We start from the raw sequence: 16,677 nt of genomic DNA on the forward strand, positions 1-16,677 counted from the left end.
CTAACTGTTATTGATCATAGACATAGCACGTCTTGTTTTCTGTAGACTTTGGAGTGATGAAACCAGTAGTTTCGATTTTGTTAATGACAACAACAAGAAAAGGTCAGAGTACGTGTTCTAAAACTTCTGGATCTGATAGTTTTGTGTGTATTGCCAGAATAAGCAGCTGTGCGTGGGTGCCGTCCGTTGACTTTTCGGCCCAGACGGTGTGTGACGTGACGTCGTGTTTTCTCTTGTCCCGTGTGGATTGTCCCTCTCCATCTTCTTCTCCATCTCCCCTGTCCCGATCTCTTTCTCTCCCCTGTTTTCTCTTGTCTCGTGTGGATTATCCTTCTCCCTCTCCCCTCTCGGACTCGCTCCGTATTGTCTCAGAAACGCACCCAGCAGCAGGAGCAGCTCAGCTTCCGCTATAAGGAGACGGTCAAGTGTCAGACCGTACCTATCAGAGGGGAGCAGGTACTGCTGGCCTGGCTGACGCTGTAGTAGTCCCTGCCTAGTAGGCCATCTCCAGCTTACCAGCTAACCATGCTATCAGTGCTAGCTACTAGCTAGCCTAGCATCTCATGCCTTCATAGACAGACATGCTTTCACTTTAGCTGAGCTCAGTTAGCTTAATTGTGCTAATAATCAAAGATGTAGCTTAGTTAGCTAATCATTGTAGCTTCTTTGTCGTTTCTGTGTAGTTCTTTTTAAATGATAGATGCAGAGTCTAATAGTTTGAGACACATGGCTAGTTCAGAGCTGTGCTTGATTGACCCCTGAAAACGAATCCTCAGTTAATTTGCTGGATATAGTCTGCAATTAAAAAAATATAGATTTTTTTGTGGAAATATTAGTTAACACACCATTAAGCCATTAAAGGTAGATTCAGCGATTAAGATGCAGATGCAGAAAGTAAACAGCATAGTGGAACAGTTTCCACAACAACTAAGAGTGTTGAAGCGCGAGGCTCAACTTCTCTGCTGTTTTGGTGCCTTGCCTACCACACTGTGAACCAGACCCCCAGTGTCCGGTCTGGAGCGTCACAAGCCCTTCTGGTCGGCTACTGCGTAGAAACCTGGCGGTGCCAAAAGCACTGGTCTGCCCTAGAAAGCCTATGAAAATTGCGATCGGCAGAACGGCCAAATAAGTCATTTTTTGACTGCTGTTTTGGGCTCTAAAATGTGTTTTATTGTGATCAAGTTCGATCCCCACAGTGAATTATTTAAAAGCTTGCTATAAATTGAGCTATTTAATTAAATACTGATCCATTCTGACTACTACATTTGCCGTCACACAGGACCACGTACAGACACAGACCAATCACAGGCCGGCAGGCTACGAGGAGGTTCATTCACACTCTTTGCACGTGTCTCTCAGGCAGGATGAAAACGACATCGACCATGATCCTTTGCTAGTTAGGGCCACTTTCATCATGATCCTTAGCGTTTTTTGTTGTTGTTGTGCCATTCAGCCCCATTCAGCAATATGGCGCTTCGAATTCGAATACTTCCTGCTTCATACGCCATCGGTAGTTCTCCATAGGAATAAGTGTAGGATATCTTGCATCTCGTTCATCTCAATATCTGCGGTGCTGCTCGTGGCAAAGTCATTTAGCTAAGTTTACCTTTAACATCTAGACTGAGTGGACAGTGAGAACCTTCCAATACCACGTTTCCATCTCACACACTCATTTTCAGTGATTAGTACTCCTGTTTTAGTAGCTCTTTAGACTCGCATAAGTATACTCTCACTCTCCACAGTATTTCATGCTTTCCTCCTCATGCGATTTAAAAATATATATATATATATTATTATTATATTTTCCCTCAGCCCTCTTTTTCCCATTCATCCACAAGGTTTTTGTGGCTGTTGAAGGGAAAAAAATGCTTGCTCTCATGCTTGCTAACTGTATTCTAACTAGAGTTGGGAAATGTGGTTTATTCGCCATCATTTTCCACATACATCCAGTGGGTGGTCTTTGTGCGCTGTGTGTGTCCTGGTGTGTCGTTCAACAGTGTTGGCGTGAGTGTTTAGTGTAGTAGAATGCCCCTGGTAGTAATGTGAATGAGTGTGTGGGTGAGGGTAGCCCTGTAGCAGATGATTGTTTTAGCCTAGTGGATGTGAATCACGAGTTAAATTGATATTAAAATGTAAATGTGTGTGTTGACTTCAAAAGTGAATTCAGATCAGGGAATATGATACCTTGAATGGTATCGATTTGAATGTGCGTGTTAAATGGTGGACGTCGGTGACACCAGCAAGTGACGGCCTGTCCTCCTCTCCTCACTCAAGCCAAGAAGCGGTACAGAGTGGTGTTCGGGCTCACGGAGCTGCCCTAAGAAAACCATTCTACTTTCCTCCACCTCCTCGCTCTCTCTTCACTCACAGGTGACCAGTCTGTGCCCTACCAGACCAGACATACTCCCCTGTCCTCTTCCTTGTCGATCCAATGCCTTTCCTCTCAGGTCTTACCTTTGTATAAGTTCTCCAAATGTGCTGTCAAAGTAGAAAGCTCAACTCTTCCTCCCCTTCCTCTTAGACAACTTCCAATCTAACTAAAATAAACTATCTAGTCTTAGTTTACATTCTTCTCGTCAGTGGGTTGCTTTTTGTTAACTTTAAGAGGGTTTGCTTATGTTGTGGCTGACCAGTGTGTAGATTGGGGCCTTGTTGCCATACTTTCTGCAGTGGAAGATCTGATACTGTATATAGCATGCTGCGGTTTGCTTATGAAGGCCTAGATCGGAGAAACATGGTCCTAGCTCTCAGTGTGTGTGTGTGTGTGTGTGTGTGTGTCTGTGTGTGTGTCCTTAAGCACTGTGATAGAGAAGGTTTGGAGGAGGAAGGGACCACACAGGACCAGACACCTCAGGCTCACCAGGTAACAACCATGGTTGCACGGGCCTGCTGTAATCAATACTAACCCCTGGGGAACGAACAACCCAGACAGAATGTGTGTGACTGGATGTCTCTACGGATTGTGTAGGGGAGAACGGAAGGAATTGTTGTGGGCAGACTATAATGGTTGGCACGAACAACAATCAAAGGGTTAAGCAGGTGATGACGTGTGCCATTTCAGGGCTAGTTTCATTTGGGCACGGTTGTTGTTTGATTTTCTTGTACCATAGCAGTGCTTCCATGCTAACTCATATACAGTATGAATACATAATATGTCTGCCCTTTGTCGTTAGTGGTCTCATATTTAATAGCATTTCATAGGGTTCTAGGCCAACCATACCAGCTAACTGCATCAAACCAGTGTCATCGAGTTTTGGGGAAAACAGACTGTAAACACACACAAGGCTTACCTTGGTTTGCTCTGCAGAAATGGGAATCCGTGCAGCTTGAGGAACCAGAGCCTATTCACATCCCTAGCATCCAGGAGAGGTCTGCGTGGCTAGTCGCTAAGTTTAAGGGTAAACCCGAGAAACTAAAGGTGAATACCAAACCGTGCTGTCTAGAATGATAGGCCTACTAGATGTATTGCATTTGTGAATAGTTTGTGTCTTTAGTGTTGGTTTACTCCAGTACACTTCATCATTCTGATCATTCTCATTCCTGTTGCCTTCTCTAAACAGTCTCATTTCTCTGTCCTCTCCCTTTCCCCTGGAGCGTAAGAAAAAGCCCTCGTGTTTCTTTATAGAACCGTGGCACCTGTCAGCCAGAACCCTCAGCCAGAACACACAAAGCCTCCTCTCCCCCCCTGAAGCTCTTGGACAGGTATCCTCTCCTGCCTGGGGACTAAAGACCTGCAGTGTGGAGCTGGCACTAACACACCTCTGCTTCCTGGAAACACGACCACCTTTACACTGATTTCCATAGATTGGCTCGATTAGAATTATACAGCACTCATCTCTAAGATAGATCTACTGCCATTAAGGACCGCTGCATTGTAACATTTCTCTGACTGCTGACCTCATAAGTTGACCGAGGCTGAATTTGCCCCTGTGTTTCTACTGCGTGGCAAATGGAGATCAATGAAAAATGGTTGATAAGGGATGTGAAGGTGCAGCAGTCGTGACATCCTTGTTAGTATGCATAGGTCAGGCAAACCTGTCACGTAAAAATCACTTCAACCACTAACGCAAACCTCAACGATCTTTCCTGGTTAAATAAAGGCGAAATAACGTCAGGGTCTTGTGTGGAGCATGGGATGTTTTGTAGAACAGCACTAAAAATACCATTCCATGTCTAAACTCTGCCTTTCCATTACTATTCTATTCTTTTGTAAACGAATAATGACTTATTCTGCAGGAGATAGAACTGCTGCGCTCTGATGACCAACTGTCACGACGTGCCTTTAGTGTACAGGAGAGGGCTGAGCAGCTAGCCTCGCAGTTTCAAGGCAAGCTGGCAAATCCACAGGTGATATACTGTACACCACCACCGCTCGATAGCCCCGAGTCCAAATTCCAAGTCAAAGACTTTACGACTACCAAGGAACCGGCCTTGTCTCTGACCTCTTCAGTCACTTTACAATTTATCATGAATGTCAGATGGAACGATAAACTGATCAATAAAAAACACTTAGGTTTCGATTAGTCATACTATTTCCTCAGTATCAGTCATTACTGTTCTGTAGAATTGGAATATGAGGGATATTTCCTCATTTCTCTTTTCTCTAACCAAGTAATCCTGCCATAACTGCCCTTTCTCTTCCCTCTTTTTCCCCCTGGAATCCACGAAAAAACCCTTGCATTTCTGTATACAAAAGGGGCACCTGTCCCACAGCCAGAACCCAGAGAGCCCCCTCTCCTCCCCTGAAACTCTCAGACCGGTAGCCCCTCCCTTCTGGGAAGATTGACAGTTGAAATCACCCTAACACTCACTGGCTCTTGAAGACGGGCCAAATAACTCACTGCCTGGCCTGTGATATGTAATTGAACTGATCTCCAATGTGTGTCCTAACAAGCAAGTTCACACTGCATACAGGAATGGTTCATATGATGTATGGATGTAAAAACGCATCCTGACGTTTTAGTCAAAGATACTACTCCGATTGCTGCGGTGAAAAGTGTGATGCCACTGAAATGTGGAAGAGAATGTACTGTAGTCATTGATTTATGTTCCAATAGATTGCTGTAAGTAAGTCCCTTAGGCGTGGCCTTCATTGCATTTCAGTTTTGTGGTCTCTGTGCTTAGGGGAGTCTTTGCCTGATGTTTTGGCCTCAATACAGTTTAATTTGATCCTCGTGTTCATAAGCCCTGTTCTGTTCCAACTGGGCTGGTGTAATCACGCCCCAGAGATGTGCCACTATAATACACCATGGTATATTTACGCTAAATCAGCCATACTTTAAAATATTTCAATCTCTTTTCTATGGCTTACGCTGTGCTAACTGACCTCAATTCTGTCTCTGCAGGATACATTTTATTTTGGGATCTTTGTTGATCTAATCCTGGCCATTTTAGGGTTGCAGCTGAAGCGCGTTTGAGATATTACAGTGAATCTCTGCTCTTTTGAATGTGCACAGTTGATCCTAACTTCCTGTGTCCACGGTGACCAACTATCTTTCTTGTTTTATTAGCCAAAGGGTAGCGCAGGAAACATTAACACCATAAATCTGACTGTGTGTGTTTGTGTGTGTGTGCCTGTGTATATGGGTATAAGCGCATATAGCCACAGTCAAAGTCCAGGATCATACTCAGCCTCACAGAGCCAGTCAACAGCTTTCGCTCCTCATTAAAGTAATGGTGTGTACACATCACATGTGTTTTATTGGTTCAAATCAAATAGGCTTTCTGTCGGACACTGCATGTGGCGCGGTGTGGGTAATGGCTTTCTTTGTGCCAATGAGGGTTCAAGAGTTGTATGCAGTTGGTTTGCACGTATTTCTCTTCTGTTGAAAACACTCATTCGAAGCAGTTCATTGGGTGGGGCTGGTGGGCCGTTCAACCGAACATGGCTTAGTTTCCCTCTCACGATCAGTTGAATATTTTTGCCCTTTAGTGCCTTACATAGTGTACTACCTCACCTCCCATCATAGTTTACCCCTCTTCCTCATACAACTCCTTCTACTCCGCCATTTGGTTTTGCTCACATTCCTTTGCATGTCTTTTCTCTCATCCGTAAAGGGATACTTCGGGATGTTCGCAATGAGGCCCTTTTATCTACTTCCCCAGAGTCAGATGAACTCGTGGATACCATTTGTATGTCTTGGCATGCAGTTTGAAGGAAGTTGCGAACTAGCGCTAGCGCAATTGCTAACTAGCCTTCCAGTCATTGCACTAACGCTAGTTAGCATTGGCTCGCAAAACTACCTTCATCCACAAGTTTTTCTGACTCTGGGGAAGTAGATAAAGGGGATTCCATTGGAAAATCCCAAAGTATCCCTTTGTCTTGGCATGTCTTTCTTTTTCCTCTCTCTTTGTCTTTCTCATCCTACTGTCCTTTCTTTCTCTCTCTCTGCCTTCGATAGAGCTATTTAAAGATGTACACAGGGGAAGTGAGCTTATTGGCTGAGCAGATAGCCAATCAGCTTCAGCCTCAAGAGGAACCTAAGCCCTTACTTGACAAAAGGGAGTTGGTAAGAGCCAATGGCATCGTAGGACACTAGGCTTGTTGTAGACCCAAGAGTGAAGTGACTCCAGCTAGGGAACGTAAATGTGGTGTTTGGTGATGATGAGTGTAACTAGGACTTCCTTCTAGTTCTAGAGACGGATTGTAATTGTGTGTGTGTGTGTGTGTGTGTGTGTGTGTGTGTGTGTGTGTGTTAGGAACTCTGTGACCAGTGTTCTGTGTGTGTGACACATTTGACCCCACTTAAGCTTTGTGGTGGCTATAATCTCAGGTGTTTCTGAAAAACTTGTCAGTGGCTAATTCACAGCCATAATCTACTAGGTTGTGAATGGTTTGATATCAATGGAACATTTGATCCCACATCCCCTAACTCTCTACCAGTTAGATTTTTCCCACTTAGTTGTGAAGCCGGGGGCTTCAGGAAAATGGCTTCCCACTCTCCTCATCTCTCTTTACCTCTCCCCAGCCCCTGATACTGTCTCCTCTCGTCCTCTCACCCTTACAGAGTTCCCTGAGGAAGGAGTTCCCCCAGAACATCGGGGGCAGTGATGTGTGCTTCTTCTGCCGGAAGCGTGTGTACGTGATGGAGCGGCTGAGTGCCGAGGGCAAGTTCTTCCACCGCAGCTGCTTCAAGTGTGACTACTGCGGCACCACACTACGACTTTCGTCCTACGCCTTCGATGTGGAGGACGGTACGTGGAGGAAGACCCTACTTTAAAGCCACCTGTTGTGGTTACAATGTGTAGTGTGCTTTTCGCTCAGTACAGATATGTTTGTGCTGTCTTCCCATTGAATGACTGTAGGAGTTGGTAACGTCATACAAACAGTTCTGGGATCAGACTAATACAAATGTACACTGAGTGTACAAAACATTAAGAACAGCTATGATCCCTTATTGATGTCACTTGTTAAATCCACTTTGAATAGATGAAGGGGAGGGGACAAGTTAAAGAAGGTTTTTTAAGCTTTGAGACAATTTGAGACATGGATTGTGTGTGTGTGCCATTCAGAGGCTGAATGGGCAAGACAAAAGATTGAACTGCCTTTGAACGGGGTATTTTAGTAGGTGCCAGGTGCACCGGTTTGTGTCAAGAACTGCAACACTGCTGGTTTGTTCACGCTCAACAGTTTCCTGTGTGTATCATGAATGGTCCACCACCCAAAGGACATTCAGCCAACTTGACACAACTGTGGGAAGCATTGGAGTCAACATGGGCCAGCATCCCTGTGGAACGCTTTCGTCACCTTTGTAGAGTCCATGCCCCGGTGAATTGAGGCTGTTCTGAGGGCAAAGGGGGGTGCAATTCAATATTAGGAAGGTGTTGCTAATGTTTTGTATACTGAGTGTACATGTGAATAGATACAGCTTGCAAACACTGTTGATATGTTCACAGAAACATCCCGCTGAATGACACAATCACTTTGTTTTGACTAAATTCAAACAGGGCACAGACATTTCTGACACACAATACGGTCAATTTAGACTCAAAGGCACCTGTTACATGATGAAGGTACTGTAAAAAGTGTTGACTCATAGGCACACACACACACACACACACGCGCTATGCCAAGCTTTGTCCTTGTGGTTACAGTAAGAGTCATCATATTGTCCTCAGTGTCTGCTGCATGATTTATTCATTTTCTCTCTCTGAGTGTCACAAGGCCTCTCATGTGCTCATGGAACAAGTAGCAAATTGTTCGCAATGACAAGAGTGTCTGTTTCTCCCAGTTTTAGTTTGTGATCCCAGTCATCCCACTGGTAGAGCAGACTCCAGAATGCCCAGTAGGAACTGAGGGAGGGAGGACAAAATGTTGTCTTTCTATGTACAGCATTCTCTCTCGCTCTCTCTCTCACTCACACACACACACACACACACACACACACACACACACACACACACACACACACACACACTTTCACAGTACTGAAGAGTATGCAACAGTCAGATGAGGTTAATGCAGTCTGCAGTATGTTTGTTTTGCACTGGTTTAGTTCTTCTCTGTTTCTGTCTCCTCCTACAGGGAAGTTTTACTGCAAGCCCCACTACTGTTACCGCTCGTCTGGTCAGGCTCAGAGGAAGAGGCCGGCACAGACCCCTGCTCTGCTCAATGCTAAGGTACTACTGACCCCCCCCCACACACACACACACATCCTCACACACACACACACACACTCATTCTCACTCTCTCACACCCTTTCTCTCTCTCACCCTTTCTCTCTCACCCTCTCTCTCTCTCTCAATTCAGTTGAAGGGGCTTTATTGACATGGGAAACATATGTTAACATTGCCAAAGCAAGTGAAGTAGATAATATACAAAAGTGAAATAAACAATAAAAATGAACAGTAAACATTACACTCATAGAAGTTCCAAAATAATAAAGACATTACAAATGTCATATTTTGTATATTTAATCTTGTAACAATGTGCAAATGGTTAAAGTACAAAAGGGAAAATAAATAAACATAAATATGGGTTGTATTTACAATGGTTTTTGTTCTTCACTGGTTGGCCTTTTCTTGTGGCAACAGGTCACAAATATTGCTGCTGTGATGGCACACTGTGGTATTTCACCCTATACATAAGGGAGTTTATCAAAATCGTGTTTGTTCTCAAATTCTTTGTGGATCTGTGTAATCTGAGGGAAATATGTGTCTCTAAAATGGTCACACATTTGGCAGGAGGTTAGGAAGTGCAGCTCAGTTTCCACCTAATTTTGTGGGCAGTGAGCACATAGGCTGCCTGGCTCTCAAGAGAAGACAGGCTTTCTCAATAGCAAGGCTATGCTCACTGAGTCTGTACATAGTCAAAGCTTTCCTTAAGTTTGGGTCAGTCACAGTGGTCAGGTATTCTGCCACTGTGTACTCTCTGTTTAGGGCCAAATAGCATTCTAGTTTGCTCTGTTTCTTTTGTTAATTCTTTCCAATGTGTCAAGTAATTATCTTTTTGTTTTCTCATGATTTGGTTGGGTCTAATTGTGTTGCTGTCCTGGGGCTCTGTGGGGTCTGTTTGTGTTTGTGAACAGAGCCCCAGGACCAGCTTGCTTAGGGGACTCTTCTCCAGGTTAATTTCTGTAGGTGATGGCTTTGTTATGGAAGGTTTGGGAATCCCTTCCTTTTAGGTGGTTGTAGAATTTAACGGCTCTTTTCTGGATTTTGATAATTAGCGGGTATCGGCCTAATTCTGCTCAGCGTGCATTATTTGGTGTTTTACGTTGTATACGGAGAATATTTGCAGAATTAGAAGGCCCTTCTTGCCTTGTCTCTCAGATTGTTCACAGCTTTGAGGAAGTTACGTGTGGCGCTGATGTTTAGGCCAAGGTATTTATAGTTTTTTTTGTGTGTTCTAGGGCAACGGTGTCAAGATGGAATTTGTATTTGTGGTCCTGGCGACTGGACCTTTTTTGGAACACCATTATTTTGGTCTTACTGAGATTTACTGTCAGGGCCCAGGTCTGGCAGAATCTGTGCAGAATATCTAGGTGCTGCTGTAGGATGATGTTAAATAGTTTTATTATAGCCAATTGGAATTTGTTGTCTGTATATTTTATCATTTCATTGAGGATACCGTCAACACCACAGGCCTTTTTGGGTTGGAGGGTTTTTATTTTATACTGTAGTTCATTCGAGGTAATGGGAGAATCCAGTGGGTTCTGGTAGTCTTTAATAGTTGTTTCTAAGATTTGTATTTGTTCATGTTTTTGCGGTTTGTTCTTTGTTATAGAGCCAAAAGATTGGAGAAGTGGTTTACCCATACGTCTCCATTTTGGATAGATAATTCTTCCTGTTGTTCTTTGTTTAGTGTTATCCAATTTTCCCAGAAGTGGTTAGTCAATGGATTCTTCAATTACATTGAGCTGATTTCTGGCGTTCTGTTCCTTCTTTTTCCGCAGTGTATTTCTGTGATGTTTTAGTGATTCACCATAGTGAAGGTGTAGACTCCGGTGTTCTGGGTCTCTATGTTTTTGGTTGGACAGGTTTCTCAATTTCTTTCTTAGGTTTTTGTGTTCTTCATCAAACAATTTGTCGATGTTGTTCATTTTCTGTTTGAAATGTTTAAATTTGATAGGGAAGCTGAGAGGTCAAATATACTGTTTAGGTTTTCTACTGCCAGCATTACACCTTCACTATTACAGTGAAACATTTTGTCCAGGAAATTGTCTAGAAGGGATTGAATTTGTTGCTGCCCAATTGTTTTTTGGTAGATTTCCACACTACTCTCCTTCAATCTATAACATTTAAAAATATATATTATTCACCTCCTTTGGCTTTGATGCCTCATGATTGAGGATTGCTCTGTTCAAGTAGAGTGTATTTTGCTGTGGTCTGATAGGGGTGTCAGTGGGCTGACTGTGAACGCTCTGAGAGACTCTGGGTTGAGGTCAGTGATAAAGTAGTCTACAGTACTGCTGCCAAGAGATGAGCTATATGTGTACCTACCGTAGGAGTCCCCTCGAAGCCTACCATTCCTGCTCTTTAGGCAGGTTGTGCCTAGGGGGGCATATGGGGGAGAGAATGCTGTCCCCTCCAGGTAGGTGCTTGTCCCCCTGTTTGCTGATGGTGTCAGGTTCTTGTCCAGTTCTGGCATTTAGGTCGCCACAAACTAGTACAGGACCCTGGGTCTGGAAATTGTTGATCTCCCCCTCTAAGATGGAGAAGCTGTCATCGTTAATGGGGGTTCTATTGGGGAGGATATAGGTAGGACACATGAGGATATTTTTCTCTGTTGAGAGAATTTCATTATTAATGTCTAGCCAGATGTAAAATGTTCCTGTTTTGACTAATTGAATAGAGTGGGGTCTATACCAAATTAGCATACCCCCGGAGTCTCTTCCCTGTTTCACATCTGATAGTTTGATGGATGGGACTACCAGCTCTCAGTAACCTAGATGGCAACCAGTGGGTCCGTCTCCTTTACACCATGTTTCTTGTAGGATGACAATGTCTGTATTTCCAATTTCTTTGATGAAGTCTGGGTTCCTGCTCTTTAGGCCAAAGGCAGATGACCTCAGACCTTGTATATTCCAGGATGAGATAGTAAAAGCTTTGTGTTCCATAGTGTCTAGTGTTGTTTTTGTGTGATTTAGGCCTGGACCATCAGAGTAGGTGTGAGCAGAGCATGTTGAGCATCTGATCTGTCCAGGCTGGAGTGGTGGGCCAGGTAGACATTAGGTTTTGGGGCACAGTCTCGCGAAATTCTTGCATTCACCCGCTGTATGGTGGTGACAGGGTAAACGTCTTTTCGTGGCAGCAGGATGCGTTGGGGAAAGTGGAATAAGCTTTTTCAATCACTCCCTTGAGTGCTGTGGCCACCCTTTCCTGCTGGGCCCTCAGATCATTTGTGCCCGTGTGAATTATGATGTGGCTGGGGGACCCTAGTCTGTCCTCTGACAACAGCTCCAGGGCATGCCTAGTGTTTGGGCACCAGAGCTTAGCCACTTTGTGTCTTGAATGTATTTGCCATTTAAGTCAATGAGGAGCGCAATCTCTGGCTTTTGTGTGTCCTCAGTGGATGTGTGGGGGTTGTCAAGAGAGCAATCGGGAGTTGACAGGGGGCTGTTAGGAGGGGTTGGTGGGTCCTGTCCCATTGTTGTGTTGGGGTCTGGGGTGGGCTGTTCCGCTGGCTTCTCTGGGGGAGAGTCCCTGCTCTCTGTCACACCTCAGGTTTCTCACCTCCTCTTTCAGTGCCATGTGTGACTCTTTTAAGTTCTCCCTCCCCAGTCCGTAGAGCGACCAGCTCTCTCAGATGGCCGTCCATCTCCACCGTCTGCCCTCCAGGTCTTGTTGGGGTCTGTTTTGTGGGTTTGTTCTGTTTGTATTGTGTGGACTAGCTCTCTGAGCTCTACCATGTCTCTCTCCAGCTCTCTGAATTTATTCCTCTCAATCTCTCACTATCACACTGGATCTGTTTCTTAGGATAATCAGGAAGTGTAGGATGTGTATTGACCCCCTCCTCCCCTGCACTTCTGTCTCGTCTCCAGGACAACCAGGCTTCCTTGCCCGCGGCGGTCACTGTGGACTCCCCTGGGAGGGGGGCGATGGCATCCCCTTCCCCCACCGAGCGCCGGTCTTCAGGTACCCCCACTATCCCGCTATCCTCACCTCTAGCTGTGGTGCCACTGCCCTGCTTGGCACCGCTGGCCCGGGGGAGTGGGGAGGGGCCCCTGCGCACCCTCCGCCGGACCCTGTCCTGGACCTGCCACCAGGTGGCACTAAACCCCTTCGACTCGCCATTCCTTTGTACCTACTGTGTCTACCTCCTCTGCTGTTTCACCCTCAACGCCTTGCTCAATCTCCTAGCATGACCTGTAGCATGGTGTACTACAGTACCCACAATGCTTTGTATAACATATCCCGTCTCCCTATGACCTCTGACTTCACTTCACCAACTAATTACTCTGAGTGAAACTGTATAGATCTAAGCTAGCATCCTCTATCCGTCTTTCGTATAGCTTGTTGACTTGCTGTCCTGTTGATGTAAATCTTGTGATTCTGTGTGTGTGGTGTTATTTATTTCTTGAAGATGCAGCATTCCCTCCCATTCGCATCCAATTTGGGATTGATTTTTGGCTAGTAAAGTAGCCCGGCCGGCAGCTAGATTTGAAGCAAATGGTGCATCTTCTTCTTCCTCATTTCTCGGCCTGGAAATTAAAATAACAGTCAGGCAAAATGATGAGCCTTCGCTGTTTTCTTCTGTGGTTTTTAAGACCATTATACTCAAGTTACCTTTTCTCACTGACTTATAGTAATTTAAGAGGTTATTAGTAATTTAACAGTAACCTGTTGAATTGTAACTTATGATATTAAACATGTTATATTACTCAAGAAGTAAGTTGTGCTCTTTTGCCTGCCTGTGCTTTAATCGATAGCCAAACTTGTGATTGTAACCTGTAGTGGCCTGTGACTTTCTTAGCTTTACCTTCTCCTTTTTGACCCGCTGACTAGAGCGTGCCTGTATCAGTGCTTGTGATTGGTTCTCTGTAAGCTTTACCTTTTCACCCTCCTATCAGAGCAGCCCGAAGCCAAAAGCTAGTGTTTGAAGCAGTGCTTGTGATTGGCCCCTTGTGAGATCCACCCTCCCTCTCCTCTCTGACCATACCGTCAGTGGCTGTCTTGTCTGTCCTCCTGCATTCCCACCTTCTCTCTTTGCATACGAACACCTCTACTGCCTTTCCTAAAATGTTACATTTCTCTTGCATGTACTGTGGGGTCATAGATGTAATAGCTGAAACGTGTAGCTTGATATATCTAATGTCAGGCGAATGATCTGAAGTGGGAAGTTTGTATCTTAGATTACTTTAATAGGTCATCTGTAGGCCTACTATGCCAGTATTATAATTAAGGTAAATATAAGGCTTTCACCCCTCAACTACTAGCACATTTATACTTGGAACTAAGATATATTATATAAGATATAGGCAGGCCGCAGACATTACATATATTACCTGATAATGGCAATGACCTTGATCATTTCGTAACACATGCTGACCTTTGGGAATCCCTATCATTTCTGTCATAGTCTTTAGAGGTTAGTGGAATAAGACAAATTGGCTCGAGAATCTATCGTCTCATGATGCAGACAGTGTAATTGCCCTCTAAATGCTCCCCTGTGATACTAGAGTTCTGCATTCTTCAGTTTCACTCATCTGACATGAACTGTCACCACTAGCACCAGCTCATGAAAACAAATCAAATATCACACTCACTACCACACCATGCTTTGGTGAGTGTTGCGTAAGGTCATTGCTTACAACACATTGTCTGTTGGTAAGTTTCTCACTCCCTTAATTATGACCTACATTTAGAATTTTAAAGGACACGTTTCTAAGGGTTGCTGTGCCCTGTAGATGCGGTAAAAAGGTAAATGGAACATGACCCAAACCATTTTTACGCATTGGAAATGCGTGTGCTAGAGATCCCGAATCCCCTCATTGCTCACCAGCAGAATTAGCCGTCATTTACGCTGTTGTTTATACTGTATGTGTATTTCACAACATTTTGAGGTAAAAATCTGAGTTTAATGCTTGTATGGATGTCAATATCACTTATCAACTGCATTACAGTTAAACTACTTTGACTACCGCGACTAATTTAGGTATGCTAGCTATCCTACTAGCTCATACGAACGGGAGTTAACGTTAGCATTTAGCGGTCACTTCTAAATGTTATGCAGTGAAAATAGCCAAATATATCAAAATCTGACTTCAGTAACCATATTGTGGGCCTTTTACAATATACACTGAGTGTAGAAAACATTAAGGACACCTTCCTAATATTGAATTGCACCCTCCCCTTTTGCACTCAGAAGAGCCTCAATTCATCAGGAGCATGTACTCTGGTGTCAATAGCGTTCCACAGGGATGCTGGCCCATGTTGACTCCAATGCTTCCCACAGTGGTGTCAAGTTGGCTGGATATCCTTTGGGTGATGGACCATTCTTGTGTCACCAACCGGCTCTAAGTAAAAAAAAAAAAAGGGAGACAACGTGGAGATAAGGAATAACAAAATATATTTATTAACTTAAGTAACCTAAATACAATTTGTGTAGTCAGTAGTGTAAGTGAGTGGTTGCGTGCATAAATGTGATAATGAGGGGTGTTGAAAGGTGCCAACGCAAACAAACAAAAACAGCCACAAAAATGCCACGACCAAAATCTATCGGTGTCTGCATGGAGAGAGTCTCCTCAATGAATGGGGGAAGAGGTGCATTTATCCTGGGACACACCCAAGCCCAGGTGTGTCCCATTTGTCCACCCACCGACATCCTATTAATTAACAAGAGCAAAGGGAAACAATTTATCAGACAGTGTGGGAGGGTCGTCACACTTGGTACATACGGGAAACTGTTGAGTGTGGAAAAAACCAGCAGCGTTGCAGTTCTTGACACAAACCTGTGCGCCTGGCAGCTACTCCCATATCCCGTTCAAAGGCACTTAAATATTTTGTCTGGCCCATTCCCCCTCTGAATGGCCCACAAACACAATCCATGTCTCCAATTGTCTCAAGGCATTAAAATCCTTCTTTAACCTCCCCTTCATCTATACTGATTTTGAAGTGGATTTAACAAGAGACCTCAATAAGGGATCATAGATTTCACCTGGTCTGTCATGGAAAAAGCATGTGTCCTTAATGTTTTGTACACTCTGTGTATAAATCCTTATGGATTTGACGAATATCCACTTTGTTATATCAGGTTTGTTGAATGTGCCTCAATGACGGCGTCAGTGTCCTGTGTTCCATTGACATCTTTACCGCATCTGTGCTCTTGTATAATCTCACCTCAAATTTAGACTTTCAGTGTCTGTCAGCTTTAAGAGTTGCTTCCTAGGATGGGAAACAGGCAAAGTAGTACCAACCTTTACCCTGTTGCATATAGAATGTTATATAATTCTATAAAGTATAAATAATTATACACTATATATATTGGATTTGTGAGACGCTGTAGGAAACAAACATTTATGCAATAAATGATTAGAATGGCTGTGTTTTTGTCTGTTTTTCCTAGATTCCAAAATAAATGTGTATATAAACAAAACAAAAATGTCTCAAACATGACACAAATCAGTTGATAGAAAATGAGCCACAATAAATCCGTGCCCAACTATAGTCATGGAAGAAACATGGATGGAAATGTGATTATGGAAGAGATCTGGTTTCTGGTAGCACGTTGTTATACAGTAGGCACAGTATACTGGTCCGATGGTATAGTGCAAACCTTGAGAGAAGTTGCAGAGGAGCATAGCCCCAGTTTGAATGAAAGCTGAGTCTGCCTAGTGTCTACAAGCCTTGCATGGCTCTTGCCCTGCTGTATCCCTCCAGCTCCTCTCCTCGACCATGCTACCTATGATTTCTCAGTTGCCTGTCTGTATTCTCTCCCCCTCCGCGGTCCACCCCAGTCCCGGAGGTGAACGGGCTGCAGGAGCCCAGCCTGGCTAAGCGTCTGCGGGGCACGCCGGAGCGCATCGAGCTGGAGAACTACCGTCTGTCTCTGCAGCGGGAGGAGGACCTAGAGGAGGTGCCAGAGGAGACGCTGGCCGAACACAACCTAAGCAGTGTGTTGGACAAGGACGCGCACGCAGACCTGGGCTCCAGGTGAGACCACAGAGGAACAGTCAACTCTGCAACAACTGTTGAATCTCAGCAATTTAACATAGGCCTATATATAGTCATGTACAC

General features: G+C 44.3%; 1 protein-coding gene across 41 annotated transcripts in view; it reads left to right on the forward strand.

Annotated features, from left to right (window-relative positions):
• LOC110523110 (protein-methionine sulfoxide oxidase mical3a) overlaps positions 1-16,677 on the forward strand; it is a 133,012-nt gene that overhangs the window by 93,285 nt on the left and 23,050 nt on the right. For 21 of the 41 annotated variants that reach the window (XR_016495172.1, XM_090231510.1, XM_090231507.1 and 18 more), the window contains 4 exons: positions 7,008-7,194; positions 8,525-8,619; positions 12,483-12,576; positions 16,398-16,593. Coding sequence is in view for 40 of the 41 variants with exons in the window: in XM_090231510.1 (XP_090087636.1) it covers positions 7,008-7,194; positions 8,525-8,619; positions 12,483-12,576; positions 16,398-16,593 (572 nt within the window). In the remaining variant the exon portion in view is untranslated. Of the gene's footprint in view, positions 1-2,274; positions 2,371-2,797; positions 2,864-3,307; positions 3,419-3,594; positions 3,703-4,236; positions 4,353-4,665; positions 4,760-5,781; positions 6,510-7,007; positions 7,195-8,524; positions 8,620-12,482; positions 12,577-16,397; positions 16,594-16,677 lie in introns of those variants that run through there. The other 20 variants (XM_090231396.1, XM_090231409.1, XM_090231423.1 and 17 more) reach the window with 4 other exon arrangements.

Source organism: Oncorhynchus mykiss, chromosome 1 (genome assembly GCF_057628025.1).
Source record: "Oncorhynchus mykiss isolate SJ-2025 chromosome 1, ASM5762802v1, whole genome shotgun sequence".
Lineage (NCBI taxonomy): Eukaryota > Metazoa > Chordata > Actinopteri > Salmoniformes > Salmonidae > Oncorhynchus > Oncorhynchus mykiss.